This window comes from Ciconia boyciana, chromosome 3 (genome assembly GCF_034638445.1).
Source record: "Ciconia boyciana chromosome 3, ASM3463844v1, whole genome shotgun sequence".
Taxonomy (NCBI): Eukaryota; Metazoa; Chordata; class Aves; order Ciconiiformes; family Ciconiidae; genus Ciconia; species Ciconia boyciana.
In genome coordinates, this window is record NC_132936.1 from 94,213,437 (window position 1) to 94,231,051 (window position 17,615).

Here is a 17,615-nt window from a genome sequence, read left to right on the forward strand (position 1 = left end):
TCTCCATGTGTTAGGACGGGGTTAGTTCTGTGTATGTACTCAGAAGTAGGCCAGCGTGAACCTGCATGAATGGCTGAGGAGGTGGCGGGAGTGCTTGTGTGGGACTCCAGAAGGGATGTGTTGTGTAGTGGTTAGTGAGTACTAATGTGTCTATAATTAGCCATTGACACGTGTCTTGTCGCTGTGCTAGTACTGCTTTGTTAGAACAGTAGCACTAAATAAGCTATGAATATTAAGTGTCAGTAATTGTACAAAACTAAAGGCTGCTGTGTCGGCAGTAATTAGCAGCTCTGTTTTCATTATGGCTGGGACTGTGTTGATGCAGTGAGGGAGGGCTGTGCTTGATGGATGGAGTGAGAGATGGCGTTGTAGGACCAGAACTCTCAGCAGCCAAGTGGAGCTCCGTTATTTCACATGAGAGGAAAGAGGGGATGATCCTAGCTGCTTTTGTACAGTGTCAAGTGCTGTTCATTTGCAAAGCTCCGTAGGACAGCTATTGCTGATTCTAGTAGGTTTGTGGTGGGTGATTTAGATTGCTGCTTGCTGCTGCTGGCAGACTTTCTAAATTCTTCATTAAGGCCTTTTCGTTGTCTGCAATGACAGTTTCATCCTCTCAAAAACTTGGGGGGAGGTAGGTTTTTCCCTAATGACCTGTCTCCTTCCAGCAAATACTGAACTGAATCTTGAGTGAAGCTAGAATTAACAAGTTTTGTTTCCATGGAAATCTCTTAGGCTTGGAGGTTGCTGTACCTTAAGGGCTGTAGAGTATGTAAGGTGAATGAACAACCTGGTCGTCTTCTAAGGCACCCCTTAGAATATCTCTGTGTGCTTCCCATTACAAGGGCAGCTGGCTCTGTAGTGCACTTTGTGGCTAGGATGACAGTTTTCCTTCCCCTCCCCTGCCAAACTAATCTTGCTCTCCTCTCTGCCCACAGCGTCTGCCATTACAGCCGCCTCTTCTGGGAGTGGGGGGATGGTGTCAAAGTGCACGACTCTCAGAAAAGGCAAGATCCAGAGAAGCTATCAAAGGAGGATGTCCTGTCTTTCATCCAAGCGCACTACCCCTAACCCTGCTCTCTCAAGGGGTGCAGGAGGGGTTGAGCCCAGCTTGGATTCTTCAGGGACTGATGAGACTGGAGAGGCTCCACAACTTCTATCCTGGTCTTTTCCAGAGCTGATTTCCTGGAGGTGATCGAACCAGGGGGTGGTATGCAGAAGGCACAGGACGAGGCTCTACCCTGGCAGTGTATATAAGAGTACGGCCCAGGTAGTGCCTGCTGCCGGAGTACCCATGGTGACTCCTGGAGCCAAGGCCTAACGCCCTTTTGTCCTGACCTACTGCATGCATGAGGCCAAGGGGCTGGCAGCTTTCTTTGCTCCTGTTCAAACATTCGGCAAGGTTTGTGGAGCTCTGTGTGTGCCAGAACTCTCCAGGCTTGTGCTTCCCTGGCAGTGTGGGAAGGAGCAGAGATGTCTTGGTGGCAGAGCTGGGCAACAGCACATTGAAGTAGCCCTGCATTGTTCCTGGCAGCGATCTGTCTCCTTGGCCTTGTCAAAGGCCTACACTACCCAGTGGAGGGTGTTAACTCATTGGGGAATGCTAGCTTTAGGACGCAAGTATGTATTCTTGTTGGTGTCTCCAACACTTCTGCTTATCAAGGCACTTGGCTGGCCACTGGCAATTCCTATATGATGGTATGCTGTTGGACAGAGGCCAAGACAGGTGATGAGTAGAGTTCCTGGAACAGATTTGATGTGTTCAGTGCCAGGGATTTCTCAGACCTCTAAAAGCTGCTGTGACAAGGATTTCCCCTCTCCAGGTCAGTGACTGATCCTGAGCCAGCAGCCTGGGGTTGATTTGTGAACATGTCTATGCCTCATGGTATTTCTGAGACCAAGGTGCTTTGATTGTTGGTACTCGACACTATTACCCAAATCTTCAGGGAGGAAAGCGAATGTGGGAGGGAAGACACAGGAAGGTTGGGATGCTAGAGGTCTTTGGAGGAAATTATGGGAACGTCTGACTTAAAAAAAACCCCAGGGCTTCAGTGAAAAGAGATCTTGACTTTGACCATGTTGGTTAATCAGAAGAAATCCTGTCCCCTGACTGTGCCCACTGGAAAGGTTACCAGACTTTCCTTTTAAAATGTCAGAGTGGGCTTTGAAACCCTCCAATGTCTCCTTTCACCCTGGAACTGCATCTGGGGTGAAGGCACAGAGCTGTGAAACTCTCAGCATGGTATTTGTGTGTCAACAGATTTCTCCATGCACTTCTGTGCTGGGCTCAAAGTTGTCTTCTGTTGCATGTTTGACCTTCACTTCTGGCTTCCGCGGCACTTTTGCCAGGTCTTCCACATAAATCAGAAGATAACACACAGTTAACTGCTTTTGGCCAAGCAGCAAAATTGCCCTTTTTTTTGTTGTTCTTGACTGGTTTTTAAACACAGATGGCAGTAGAGAGGAATCTGATTTAGGGGTTGTCTGAACTGTGCCTTAAAGAAAGCTATAGTTCTCCTAGAATCTATAGCAGTTGTTTAGATTCTTATTTCTTTCTCTCCACACCCATATGTATGATTTGAACAAGCTTTATGTAGCAAGACATGGAAATTTTCACTTGTAGGTGTATAGGTGCATGGGTGCCCTGCATCCCACCTGAAGAAGCCAGAACAAGGATGGCATGTTGTAGAAGTCCCACCTCCACCCTCCAAGGCCCAGCATCATGTGTAGGTTTTGTGTTCATTGTCAGCACGCAGTTGAATGTCATCCTGTAAGTAGGCTGTGAGAGCTTGGAGCACTTCCACAAGCAAATTATCTCCATATAACCATGTATTAATTCTCTAGTTTGGTACAAATGAACTTAATGGTTGCAACTCCTTGCACCAGAGAAAATTATATGCAGGCTTGATCACTGCAGAATGACACCCCTGGCTAAAGGAGCAGCACAGAAGCTGGCACAGTTGGTCAATGGCAACTGGAGGAGGCAAAGCTCAGGAGTGGATAGGAGTTTAGCTTACAAATAGGTAGCCCTGAATATCGTGCAGGGGAGCTATTCTGTTTCTTCTCAAGCTCTGGTGAAAAGCTGCTTTTTCCACATTGGTCATTATTAGTCCCCAGACAGTTAGGTCTACCAAAGCAGTTGAGGGACTGCACGCTGTTAATGCATCCTCTTGCTGACCTGTAGAGCCTCTCTGCTCTCAAGCATTGGTAAAACATGTATGAAAGAGATGGTGGCCCTTCCCCCCCCCCCCCTCCCAACAAGAGGCCTGTCACTGGCAGTTTTGTTTTGGCAAAGGCACGTCCATGAGGGATGAGGGGGAATCTCTCCCAGTGGGCAATAACCTCCCAACTGTGTGGTTTCCAGGCCTGTGTGCAGTTGGCTTTTTAAACCAACCAGTAATTTGAGTTCTGATGCTTCTTCAGACCGCCTTGAAGCTGTTCCAATGCCAGCCAAGCATGCTGCTCCCTTTTGCCAGGCTCCTTTGAGTGTTGTGTCCTCCACTCAGGGCTTTGGTCTCCTGTGGGCTGGCAGACAGAAGGGTGACTAGGAAGTACACTAGGGCGAGTGTAGGCCTCCGAGGGTACAAAAAAACCTGGTTAGCCTGCAGGCTAGCTTTTATGAACAGATACTTTCTGTTTACCCAGTTGCCTCCAGCTCCTCCTGATTTTAATTTGCTTTTATTTTTGATGCACTGAACCTTGATTCTGAATCCCCCTTCAAGAAGGCAAGCATGACCCACCATGCTACTTGCTTCCCTGCTGCAGGGTAAATACAGAGGGATTATGCTGGGAAGGGGGGTGAGGAAGGTCTTGCTGAAGGGAATGTTTATGTACATTAATTGCACAATGTATTGTTATTAGGCCGTGTACCATTTTGTGTTGACTTCTCTGCTTTCATTGTCTCTATTACCAATACAGCCCCTTTAGTTCACAACAGTGCTTGTTTACTTTGCTTCCCACAAAATTCTGGCCAGCAGTGTGTATTAGCGTGAAGACAGAAATGCCTTGCACAGTTACAATTTTCAAAGCGGTCCGGTTTTAAAGGCTTTCCTGGCAAGTCAGAGCACACTGAGGGCTACCTAGTGTATGTCACTGCATCAGAATGAGAGGGGACAGTCTATAGCACTCCCCTGCAGCATGCTAGGCTGCTTTTCCACTCAAAGGAAGCAAATGCTGAAGTAGATTCCAGGCCACAACAGACCAATAACGCACTGTTGAGACCTCACTGACCAGGGACCTTAAGTGCCTAAGCCAGTCAAGGCTTACTGTGGTACAATGTGTGCTAGCAGGGAGATGGCAGGCTGAGAATAAAGCAGTGGCTGAGACACATTACAAAACAGGAAAAAAAAAAACCAAACAGGAAGTTACAAGGTCAAATTATTTTATTTAAAGCCCTGCAGAGGTACTTCCATCCCTGGGAGCTGACAGTAAATATTCAAGTGTTGATTCTCAGAGGCACAAAATGGCTACCAAGCTCTAATGCACTGGAGAGGTGCCCAAACACCCAGATCTCAAGTTGGATGCTACCTGCTTGCAGAAAGAGATACCTACCTCCCATCTATTTTTGTGGAGGTAGGATTCCTTTGGTCCTGTAAGTCAGCGTGGAGGAGGAAACATCTTTGTTTAGCTCAGCTCTAGGAATGTGTGGAGTCTTCAGGTCAATTACCCAAGTTACCCTTTGATTTAAAGAGCTTGGTGTCCCTTCAGCTTATGGCTAAGTCACAGGAACCAAGAAGGTGGCACGTATTCCTACTGGGCTGGGCAGAGAGTACTTGTCTGCAACCACAGAGGTCCTCTTCAAAAGGGAGAATGTATTGCCTTCCTGCATCAGGCTGGATGGTCTTGACTGTGTTTTGGGCAAGACAGCACCACCTTGAGCTCTGCTTGACCTGATTTCCAACTGCAAGTGTGCTGTGATTTCTGGTTTCTCTCCTGTCCCCCTCAATTCTTGAAGAAAAAGCTTCCCTACAACGAGGCTTGGAGAGGATAAACAAGAACAGCAATTTGAAATGCTGATCCTCACCCTTGGGGGAGGCACAGTGGTGAGAGGAGGAAGAGCTCCTTGCAGGAGTGTCATTTGGTCAGCAGGGAGAATTCTTGAGTGCAATCACATTGTCCAGCAGGCGTAAATAAGAGCAATCAGCAACCCCATGGCCACAGCAAGGGCAGCATTCTTGCGATTTTCCTTACGAAGCACACTCAGTTCTTTCTCTGGGAAACAAACAAAAGCCCTTCCTGTGAATGTTCTTTGTGTTGCAGCTACATCTCCTTTCAAAACTGTCTTAAAAGCACAATGCTACCTTGGCCATGGGCAACTCTTTTGGGATCAGTACGCAAAGCTGCCAAGTATAAGATGTGCTGAACAGGAAGTAAACTAGCAGGAACACTTTCATTTGTTAACTCTCATCCTGTCAATCTCAGAAGCTGTGCTTGGGAATACTTCAGTACCAGATCAGTCCCTGTTTGCAAATGACCTTGTTCTAGGACCTTACTAAGGACAGAATGAGTCATTAGAATAATTGCTTGTTCCTTAAGAGAATTAAGAAGATAGAGAGCTATTTCTACTATCTTCTAGATGTAACAGCCTGGTACCTTTTCCTAGTGCTTAAATTTACTTAAATACAACTGTGGCCACATTTGAATGTTGCAGAATCTGAGTTTCCTTGTGCCCCAGAAGGATGTGTGTGGAACAGGTCTGAGCTGGGACACTCATTCTATTGGGGTCTGCAGCTTTTTAGAGACAGGTCCCTTTCCCTGGTTTACAAAAGAAGAAACACAGATGCAGAGAGAGGAAGGAAGTGGTTACCAAGAGTATGGAGTCCTACTGATCTCCATTTCTGTCTGCTCCCTTTACCAAAGATGAGAACCCCATTTTTGCTAGTTCTGTTCCACAAGACTTTGCTGGATGGTATAGGCAAGAAGCAAGGCCTACAGCATTACACATTGCATGGCCAAACAGCAATAATTATTTTGCAGGGCAAGGTTGAGTGCAGACTGTCTCCAGAGCCAGACTACTCTTGCTGAATTCAGCTGCAGTGACGGCACAGGTTACTGCTTCTACAGTTTGTGCTGGCAGCCTCTGGCAGGAATGCCCATGGTATCAAAAAAGGCTTTTAGCTGTTCTTTCTGCCCCTGTTCTTCACGTAGTACAAGCATTCTCATGCAAACACAGAGCAAACTGCTTGAATCTGCAAGGCTACAGAGGAGGTGGTAGGGGCAGGAGGTCACATAACCCCAAGCACAGCAGTGCCAGCTTAAACTGATGGAGCAATGCCACTGTCAGCAACTGCAGTTCATGGCCTCAAGTGTGTCAGCTGGAATAAGCAGAGATTTAATCAGAGGCCATAGCAGTGAGCTAAAAAGACTGTGTACAGATGCACTGTCTGTTCTGTTCCAGCAGGAGCAGCCATCACCATTAGGTGAGGCTGTTGCTGCTGTCTGAGGAGCCTGTCAGATTGCTCTGTTGATGCTAGCAGTGATGTCTGACTGCTGGTAAAAGGGTGGCAGAAATGTGCAGTCTTCTGCTGTCTCTAGTGGTAGGCCCTTAGGGAACAGCTTTGAATTTGTTTAAAATAACTGTTAGTCTTCTGGAAACAGTCCTTTAACATGAGTTAAAATTACAAGTTTGCTGGCCATACCCCAGGTTTCAACTCTCCAGGCCTAAAAGAACACTTGTGCTTCTTTCTCTTGTGTGAGCTCTGGGCCTTGCACTGCTGCAGAGTGCTGTCAAGCAGTTAACACACTGATCAACACCAGGAGTCTGAAGACATGCAAAGCAGCATCCCTAGCAGAATGGAAGTGCTGTCAAACGTGCCGTAGGCTCGGAGGGACTCTCATTTTAACTGTCTACAGCAGGACTTGCAGCAAGGAAAGACTGACTGTCTGGAATTGCAGGTAGCACATTAGTGTGAATCCCTATGCTCATGTGCTGAATGGCCTCAGTAACTGATGCAGTGAGAACCTTCCCCAAGGAAGGTATACTTTGCTACACTCCAGATAGCACTTGCCAGCTTGCTTAGCAAGCCTCTATTAAAAAAGAAAAGGAAAAAAAGAAAAGGAGGGGGGAATGTTAAAAGCCACTCAAGTCAATCTGTTGGCTAAGATTATCTAAAGACTGGTAATTTGGGGTATGTGAAAGGGACATCTTTCTCCCCTCATTAGCTGATGCTTATTTTTTTCCCTATGATAGCACAGCTCAAGCAGGAGGATCCAGACTCCTATTATAATATGCTGACTAGATTTCCCTCAGTCTAGCTCCCTTTGGTTGAACCTAAATTCAAAGGCAGAAGTCAGAGGTGGCAGGAGCTTGAAGACGAAGCTAAGCTGCAGCACTGATCCCATCCAGCCCAGAGGGACCATTTTTAATGAAGCTCTTACCATAGTTGTCAGCTTTGGTCATTAGTAAGTTTCTCTCTCTCTCCAGTGACTTTCTGTAATGAGAAGAGGAGTTCATTACCTGCGAGGCACAACACAGCCTATTTCTTTGCTTATATAATGGAAGAGAGACTGTCCCACTGCCAGGGATATCTGCTCACAGAATGAGCACCTCACCCTTCACTGCGGAGAGGTGACAGTTTAGAAACCCCCAGCTGTGCAAAAGAAGAGATGCAGCAGTTTCAGATTTTTTCCTTCCCCCAAACTGCTTCATATCTCTCCTTGTCAGTGTACGCAAACAGGCTAGAAAGGGGTCTATGTAACAGAGTCCCCTACAGTGTTCCCCCAGGTGGGGTAGGAAGTTCTGCCACAGCTACGGGATGGGGCAGAGTCCCTACATGCTCTCTGCAGGATCCTGCCCCTCCAGTACATCTGGCTTAGTGCTGGAACGCTAATTCTTCTCAGCGATTGAAGCCGGGATCACTTTGTCAGAGGTATCCAATTTACACAAATTGGTCAACTCACAGAAACAAGCTGAATCCAAGCCCAGTAACAGTTAAACAACTGTTATTAGACTGAAGACTCAGGATAATAACAATAAAGAGTAAGTCAGGCCAACCCAGCCCTTGTCTTAAACCGCACAAGATGATTAATATACAGTTTAAAATATAAATGCAAAACAAATTGCCTGAAAGCAGCAGTGTTTCCATTATGGCAGTGAGGACACGGTCACTCCTTTCAGACTGTGTGCATATAAATAAACATGCACTAACAAATTATCTCCTGGTTCAGAGCAGACAGAGAAGGCAGTAAGTGTAACAGAGTTTGTTCTCCTTGGGGCAGAGCAAGAACCTGTAGGAGGAAAGAGATCCAAATCTATGTGTACAGCTAGTTAAGTAAGGGATGGCAAGAAAGCAAGCTACGTCAGAGCAGCAGGAGAGGAAAGGGCTCTTAAAGGCAACTGGGGAAAGGCACTGTGGAGTGCAGCCAGGAGGAAGGGAGAAGACAGATTTACCAACATGACTGAGCTGCTACTTAGAAACTTGCCTTGTGAAAAGAGTCAAGGGAAGAGGCTTTGAGAATGAGACATGAAGAAACCATGACAACTGAACTTCAAAATGGGAAAGCAGAGCTCTCCTTTGTGTACTGTTCACTGAATCAGTAATTTTGATCATGGTACCTTCCTCCAGGGTTTTTTCGAATTGTCTGGATTAGGGCAACAGAATTTCTGTTTCCATCTCCATACAAGTTGTAAAACTCAGAAAAAGCCCCAGGAATCCATCCTAATTCTTTGCTCTAGGCCTGTATTTCAGAGAGAAATCATACAGATATATTCCATCCTGTCAAGTTACCACAACTGTAGGTTTGGGTGTTGGCCACCTAAACACCAGATAAAGAATACAGACAGTAAACAGAAAAAGAATTTAGGCCTAGAAAAGGACTGCTGAGATGAGGAGCTAGAGAGATGAGGGACAGGAGGAGACAGGACCCTGTCCAAATATGACTGGGGGTATAAAACCCCAGTAAAGTGCAGGGGAGAGAATGGAAAGAAGGAACAAAGAAGTTAAGCTGAGGCTGATAAGTATCAGGGTGTAGAGATGTCACCACAGCTAGCATAATTTCTAACTCGGTTGTGTAGGACAGTACTGTAGAGCAGACACCAGGACCACTCCCTAGGCCTACGATTGAGCTTCTGAGCCTTTTTTTGCTAGGAACAGAGCAGTAGCGTGCTGGTGACTGGAAGAATGTCCTCAAGCAGAGAGATTTGAGAATCAGCTGGGAGATCTAGGATCTCTTGCTTCACACTCTAGAGAAATAGCAGGTTCTGCCTGTGTCTGCTACAAAATCCAGGTCAAAGTCCTTGCTTGAGTCCCAGCTCTAGAAGCCTACAGTTGCCTCTTCTATGTCAGTGACATATTTCAGGGGAATTGTCCCTCTTCCCTTTCCCAAGGAAAAGCCAGCGTGTCCCTACATCCAGACACATTTGCAACACAGGCACAGATAGAGTAATTTCCCTCAGCCCCTTCTGCAGTTGCATCCCAGCCTGGTTTGGCCCTCAGTAGGAGTTGCTGCACATCTCCCCTGATTGAACTCAGGCAGCTTCAGCAAGGCTGAGTAGCAGTGTGCAGTGAACCTTTGCCAGACTCAGAGAGCTGTCTCCTACCAGGCCAGGAACCAGCTCTGCAAATGAACTGGAAGGTTTCAGGCACTGGTTGTGGTGCAGGATGGTGAGTGAAGCTGTTGGTAAGGTAAAGCGCTCTCCATATATCACTGAACTTCTCACCCTGGCAAATTCCCCTGGTAAGCTCCAAGCTGGGGGAGGAGAGTCTTGTCATGGGGCACCACGCACTCCCATCCCTTCAAGAGCCCTTGCTCAGTACTACAGCAGGATGACAGCTAGCTGAAGTGCACAGCCACAGCTGTGAAAGGAGGTGGTCATCAATACCTTCCTTCAGGGCTGAGCTTCTCCCTGCGCAGTTTAAGATCCACCTCCTCCATGCTCTGTCTGCAACGTGCCAGCTTCTCCTCCAGTCCATCAATCTGAAAAACACCACACCAGTCACCATCATTTCCTCTCCCAGCTAACAGGGATCCATCCCCACTCAGATGGGAAGGGTGGCAGCTCAGCCACTCCACCTCCTTCCTTCCCAAATCAAGGGAGGAACAGCCCCAGCTCTCTGCAGAGATCACAGCATTGAGAGCCCATCGCCTCCCAGATCAGTATTATACCCCAGGCAACTGTGACATCGTAATCCCAGACACAGCAAAGCCAGCTCTAACACTCCCACTTGTGTGGCTGGCCAGCACCTTTTTGCTAAGATCTGATCCTGTTCCAGCCTGTTCTAGTTTCTTTGCATGTGGCTCCACAAGCAAAGATGTGATCTAAGGCATCGTTATGCAATTAAAAGAGGATAAAATGAGAGAGACTGGCCTTGGCCAAAGCCTAAGGGACAAGGTCTTGATTTAGTGCTGTGAACGGACACAGAAGTTCATAGGATGTGACTACAAAGCACCCTCACAGCTGTATGGTTGGGTGAAGAGGGGACAAAGGGGAAACACTGATACCTACCATCTCTTTTACCCAACTAAATCCACAACAGCAACAGCAGTCTGCACAGTATGCTCAAGAGAGCATTCACCACTGCCTCCACACCTTCAACCTGCACCAAGTTTTGGCAGCAACATGTTCCCATGCAGAAAAACACTGGTCACCTCCTTGTGCCTCCTTGTCAGGTTTCCTAACAGCCACCCTCCCCCCGTGTCTTCTTGTGCAGAGGAATAACTGTGGGTAAGTAGAAGAGGGTTGATCTACTTGTGTGCAAATGGATTGCCCAGGAGGGAATCCTACCATGGACAACAGTTCTCCTGGGAATCATGCCTCTTTTCTGCCTGGCAACCAGAGCGTAGACATCTTTAGGAAAACTCTGTCTTTCAGGCCTGCTTCCAGCAGGGAAACAGTGGGACTAATCAGACAATATGAACACAACATCCTAGCCTGAAAGAAAATGGCCTCGGCACCCTGAGGTGGCAATGACCTCTCTTTTTAGCTACTTAGTGCAACACTTCTGCTGTGTCTGGTTCTCCAAGCAAGGCCAAGGCCAGCTAGATGGCTGGCAGCATGGCCTCTCTGTGGTGGGAACCTTCACAAACCAGAAGCTAAGAGGCAGCATGGTCCCTGGTAAAGTACTGAGGTGGAATGAGACAGCAGCTGCCTGGACATCAGCCTCAGAGGTGGCACAGAGCACAAACACTCCCATAAACAGTGATATGGGAAACAAAATCAAAGGTAGTGATCCCTAATTATTGCTGCTTTGGGGATCAGCTCCATCCTGAGCTCATTAGCAATCTCACACCTTCTGCTCAGGAAAGGCAGGCAAGCACTATAAATAAGCAGGATGGGAGAAGAGGCTTGACGTAAAGGGGAGAACAAAGCAGACTGTGAAAAGGAGTTTAGCCAGTCGGCTGAATAGTCTCACTGCAAGGAGCACAGTAGAGCTGGGGAGGAGGGCACATATAACAAAGCTCAAATAAACCTTTCCATCTTACCAGATAGCAATTTCAAAGTCCCCTGTTATTAGGCAACTCTGCCAATGCTGTTGAGATGCCCAGCTCCCCAGAGGCACCTGCACAGCTTCCCCTGAGCCCCAGGGGAGCACCAAGGCACATCACCTGAATCCAGAGCGCAGGGAATGGCACTTCTGTGTTTGGCAATGCTTGGGTTTGCCTGGATGGGGACACCAGTATTTTTGAAGCATGTTAACTGAAAATGCATTTGGTCAGGGCAAAGATAATTGTCCTTCTCCATATCCAGCTGCGCCAGTTACGAATGTTAACTCCAGCTGCTCATCACTATCTGTCATCCACTACAGCCCAGTCAGTGCGATACATTGCCCCAGTCTGCTTCAGGGCCAACCAAGGGCTTCAGCCAAGTCACCTCTGACCACCCTTACCTGCAAGTTAATTTAATGGCAAAGTGCAGTAGAGTAGAGGTGGGGTGTCCATCCAGTTCAATATAAGAATGACCATCTCCCTCACCAGTTTCTACCATTTGCAAATGACTGTGTCTCTGCTCCCTTATCTGTAGGAAACCGTCACGTACACATGCAGCAAGAGGTACTTCAGTATGTGTTACCTGGCTCCTCCTTAGCCAGTAAACTTATTACAATGCACCGTGCCTTCTCTGGGAAGACTTTAAAAAATCATGTTAAATAATACAATTTAATGAGAGCTTTGGTTAGTCAGCTGCCAACCCCACCACTAAATTATCCATGTCATTGCACTTCCTGTCCTCTCCTCCAGAACTGCTCCTCCTGCTCAGTCTGCAGTCGCTCTCACTAGTTCTCTGCCCATACTTCCGTCATTTCATGAGACATAACAAGAGGGTATTCTGCCCAACTCTCCCAATGCTTTTACTTTCTGCTGACTAAAAATCTCCAGATTTCACATGATACCTTAAAAGTTTCAACTGGTTTTACTGCTCTTAAATCAAAACCAAAGTTTGGGTCCCCTGCTGGAGAGCAATAATTTGCTAATAAACCACATGCCCTAGAACTGCACCATCAGCTTTGCTGAGCTGGAGGCACAAGGGACAGAAAATAATTAAAAAAAGGCAAGGAAGGAAGAACAGACTGCTGAATGAACAAAATATTTTTCCTCCAGAATCTCACTATTTCTTTTCTTCAGGCTAGTCTGGAGCATTAGGGGTTGTAAGGAAGGACAAGAGTGAGGATTCACAGATGTTATCCCTTCACTGTACCTCAGTTTCCCTACTCATAAATTAGGACAATACTGTCTGCCTCCTGGAGGTGGCTCATTTACACAAGGAGCCTCAGACACCGACCCAAACTATTGGCAGAGCACTACCTTGGTATGTCAGTGCCATTGCCTCACTTGGGATTTGGGATCTACTCCTGCAAGCTAGGAGTCTCTCAGCAGCTCAGCCATCCAAGTAACTCTTCACTACAGGGCAAAGGAAAGAGAAAAATAGAAAATAAGCACAGGGAGAAATCAGAGTAACACCTGGGAATTACTGATTACTCTCTGGGCTGCTGAGGAAACTCCCAGGGGGGTCATAGGCTGTAAAGCTGTAGCACAAGAAAACCTGCAGAGCTTTGGCGTAATTCCCTGCAGCAACTCTCCAGGAGTGCAATCCTAGAAGCAGGTGCACACCGGAGCTCATTGTGGATGGAAAGCTTCCCCCCCTACTAACTAATACATGAGAAGGTTAGTTGGGGTGTGTACCTCGGCCTACTGGAAGCCTGCATGAAAACAAAGAGCCAAGCTCCCTTAGCTGAACCATCACTGCACTTCACACTGGCTTATCTTTTTAGTGGCAATCTCAGCACAGTGGCTTGTAAGTTGCAAAGATGAACCCTTGCTCCTTCTGCCTCTCCCTTCCATGAAGAGGATCCTCTGGGACAGAGCTGAAGTGCAGCATGCAGAAAGCTCACGTGACAACTCCTCAGGTTCACATGGCCTGTAGCAGGGACACAGCACTTCACTCACAGCAACATCTTTAAGTAGGGTCAGTTAAAAGGGGCATGTGAAACAGGTGCTTCACATCCAGGCAGCAGCTCAGGGCACACAGAGCTGCTGCCCTGCTCCTCAAGAGCCACTCCAGAAAGTCAAGTCCCAGCAGCTTTGGACACACACAGGGATCTAAGACCAGATGCCTCCCTTGCTCCACAAGGTATGACAAGGCACTGAGCCATTTTTGTTGAATTCTGGCAACACTCACTCGCAATCTGGAGACCTTTTTAAACCAGAGAGACCTGGAGCGGATTTCAATCCAACCTGACTTACATGCTTATTACAAATCTCATTTGTTGGGACCATCTTGGGCAGGGAGCCCAAAATGGCTCACATAAAGGAAGAGACAAAGAGAGAAGAGAAAAAGAAGCAGCTTTGCTTAAAGAGTTGAGCTGGATCCCTTTTAATACATTTTGTAATGAATTAAAAAAAGCTTTCTTTCCAGCAGAAAGGCTAAAAAGCGCTTTTCAAGAACTGGCATCCACCCTCCGCTTTTATGAATTCCCTAATTAAGATACTGGCAAAGAGCCATATCACACATACGTCGACATCCAACAGTGTTAGGTAATGAGGTTCTCGTCTTCTGACCCTCATAAAACGGATCAAAGCCAAATGAAGAGGTGGGGGCAAAGAAAAAAAAACCTTCCCCGAGCAGTCTTCTCATGTCTTGTCACCTGCCAGCACACTTGAGCCGTTCTTTTCACAGAAGAATTAGTGGTTCCTGCATCCATGAATTTGGCTGGATTATTAAAATCAGTCCAGCAGAGATGAGTTTTGTTTAAATTCAGATGCTAAATTGCAGTACATGGACACAATTCCATTTTCACCACGCTCTTGGAATCACTTTGCATGCTGGCAAATCATTTTGCAGATGCTGTGCCTACAGCATGCTTGGAAATATTTACCAGGCAAGCTACTACACAATAGAGGATGACCCACCAGCAAAGTCGAAGATAAACCCTGCAGATCAACCCTCTGTGTTGGTAAAGGAGAAAGGGCTGGATCCTACCTGCATCTCCTCCTTCAGCCTTGCAGAGACTATCCAGTTAGTCAGCCCACCCTGCCTCAGCTCAGACCAGTGGCTCTGCAGGACAGCACACAGACATCACCACACAGCACCACCCACAGTTTTTTTGAAAAATCCTGTAAGAACAGCATTACTGAGTAAAGACTACATTGGCCTTTTCCTTATTCTTTATGCTCTTGCATAGACACTGATCGGCCACTGCCTTGTCAGAAGCAGCAATACACGTAACAATACTCTCTCCAAACACACACTTGACATTTTGCTGCTCAGGCACTGCCTGAGCGCAGGGTGTTCTCTTTGCATTTAATAGCCCCACTTTTCTGCTTCCATGAATTATTTTCAATTGTTGTCTGAGCCATAAGTATATTTTTAAGGGCTACAACATCCTCTGGCAAGGAATTTCACAGCACAGCCACAGGTTATGGGAAGAACCAACCCCTCCCATTTCTTCTGAGCTTGTCAGCTGCTAGTTTCATTTAATAGCCCTAATTTTGTATTGACAGTGAATGTTCATTCTTTGTTTAAAGTTACAAATAGCATGATATAGACCTATACTGGGTCCCCTTGCAGTCACGTTTTCAAGCTTAAAAGGACCTGGTATGCTTAGTTGTTTCTTGCTTAGAAGTTTTCCACACCTTTGATCATCCTTGTCACTCTCTTAAGCTCATTCCATTTTCACTGTTTTGCTACAAAATGGACCAGTCTTCCCAGTTTCATTTTCCTGACGAGTTTCCTCAAGAAAGTTCTATGCAGCTCAGCATTGTCAATAGGCTGCCTGTCGAAAGACTACAGAGCTGTATGAAAGGAGAAGTGGCATGAGTTTAAATCACTACAACATTACGGAGACACATTTATATCAGTTTAAAACAGGTCATATCAATTACACCTGCAATTTGTAAGTGCAAGCTAATCTGATAAGTGCCCATATAGAAAACTGCATTAATTTAGCATCATGACTTCAGTTAAACAAGCATGACTCTGCCTAGATTAGGCCTTTCAAAGCCAGCCATGCATCATGTCATATTAAGACTCATTTGGAAAGTTTTCTTTACAATCATAACAGCTCAGAAGGTAATACTGAACCGGATAAAAGTTTAAATTACAAAATCGATATCTTGGTTGTCACACATTCTGACACCTGAAACACAGCCCTCTCTTCCTCTCGCTTAAAGGGATTTTGTTTTCTTCCTCCCTAACTTCTATTCAGTACCTTTCTCATCACTGCAAGGGGGAAGGATTTTATCTTTTAGTAGTATCTTTGCACTGAGAGGTTAAGTTTTCACCTATAACACACTGAAGAAGAGTAGTTCTACAATCCTTTCTAAAAGTAGAGTGTTCTATCATGACCACTTAAAAAAAAAAAAAAAAAGATCTAAAGCTATCACAAGTCCCCAAACACTTTGCAAGAATTTTCTGTGGCAGCTAAAGCCAGTCTCTTCTAATTCTGTGACCAGCATGTCCCTGCCAGGCTCACCTTTTTTACCACCTCTCCTTTTGTAAGGTAGACCCTTCCATCTCAACTGTCCTTGTCTGTCACATCTCAAACATCAACCACCAAAAATTCATTATTTCAATTCTCCCCGCTAGGCTCACTGAAGAGAAGCTTGGACAGTCAGCACACTCCCCCCTGGACTCCCTTTGGTGGTTATACTTGGGTTAGAGTGCCCAGAAATGTCTGTTTCTCTAATGAAAGCCTAACTAGATGAAACAGACCAGAAAACTACTATAAACTGAACTCCCATTCATATGACACAGTAGGACACTCATTACTCACATTAGGACACACGTTACTGCCTGATGAAGCACATATGACAAGCCCCAAGTCCTTTCCCTGACCTTTCTACCCTGGATATCTTGGTCTGTTGTGCATGTGCTCATCTGAAAGAGTTCAGGACAGAGAGGTGACCAGTGAGATTTACTAGATCGATTTTGTCCCATTTCAGCCATTTGTCAGGAAGGTTAAGGCTTTTGCCATCCCCGAAGTATCCAAAACCCACAGACGTGAACTATGGGCTCTCCCCTGCCTCCTCCAAGTCAGTCCAGATAGCACTGTTCAGTGCAGGAGCCAGAATGAAGTATGCTTCACAGAGACCTTAACTAACACACCTCAGTTTGTTAATACAAATATAAAGCTTAAACAAAGCTTACCAGCAGCCCTCTTGCCACTCAGGAGATTATGAAACACCCAAGCGCAACAATAAAAAGGCAGCTTTAGAAGGAAGGCATACCCTTAAAAACCAGTCTTTTCCCCTTCTCCTTGCTGTGATTTACAGGCACCTCATGTGCTGATTTACGTCTGGGTTACTCAAAAGCAGCAGCCTGTGCCCAGCACACTGCTGACTTTCACCACCGCACACACAGGCCGGGCTGTGCACAGATTTGCTAGCTAGGGGCAAGAGCTTGCCGCAGCACCCTCCATGGGCACATGCACTTATTGCCCCTCATTGCCTCTCCCTGCAGTGGCTCAAAGGCTCAGTCAAAGGCCTGGGACAGAAGATGCAGCACCGAGCTTTCCGCTCATGGGAGGGCCCGGCACAGGCAGCCCCGCCTCGGCCTCCTCTGCTGCCATCGCACATTAAGATGGCGGCCGGGCCCTGTGGCACCAGCACAGCGCAGCCTGGTCAGAGCAGCGTCCCTGAGCCCCCACTGCCCCGGCCCTCCCCGACACCCACCGCTCTCCAGGGAAACGGTGCTTCGGCAATGGCGGTGGCAGCCGCCTCGCCTCACCCCTGCCAAGCCCGGCCGAGTCCCGTGTCCCGCTCCACCGCCGCCTCCCCTCACCTCCAGGGCCACGCTCAGCCCCTCTCGCCTCCTGCCCATGGTCCCCGCCCGGGCCGTCGCCGCGCATGCGCAGGCTTCCGCTCTGCGCCACCGCCCGAGCGCGGCCACGTCCTCGCGGCTGCCGCCATCTTTGTGAGGGGCCGCGCTGTGGGGCCGCCGCCATCTTGGTGAGGGCGCTTCTACCCTCCCTCTTTCGGCTAGGCCGCTCGGGGATGGCGGCGGCTGTGGCCGAGGGAGCCCGTTTTGGTGTGGTTTGAAGACAGCCGAGGACGTAGGGGAGGGTGGCCCGCGGCAGTCAGAGCAGCGCCTGCTTCTTTGTGCCAGCTCTGCCTGCTCCAGCGGCGGTGGATGAGGGTTGGTTGGGGAAGGAGCAGCAGGCCGGGAAGCCGAGGTGGGACCTCTTGGT

General features: G+C 47.4%; 2 protein-coding genes across 3 annotated transcripts in view; one reads left to right on the forward strand and one right to left on the reverse strand.

Moving 5' to 3' along the window:
* Positions 1-4,371, forward strand: part of CMTR1 (cap methyltransferase 1) — a 30,293-nt gene extending 25,922 nt beyond the window's left edge. For both annotated transcript variants that reach the window (XM_072856691.1, XM_072856692.1), the window contains exon 24: positions 936-4,371. In XM_072856691.1, the coding sequence (XP_072712792.1) occupies positions 936-1,068 (133 nt within the window). In that variant the 3' untranslated portion in view covers positions 1,069-4,371. The remainder of the gene's footprint in view (positions 1-935) is intronic.
* Positions 4,357-17,337, reverse strand: CCDC167 (coiled-coil domain containing 167). The gene is given in 5 exon segments (XM_072856699.1): positions 4,357-5,208; positions 7,375-7,427; positions 9,818-9,912; positions 17,210-17,302; positions 17,305-17,337. Coding segments are annotated over 5 exon segments (378 nt in total). The 3' UTR covers positions 4,357-5,104.
* Between the last annotated feature and the right edge of the window lie 278 nt (positions 17,338-17,615).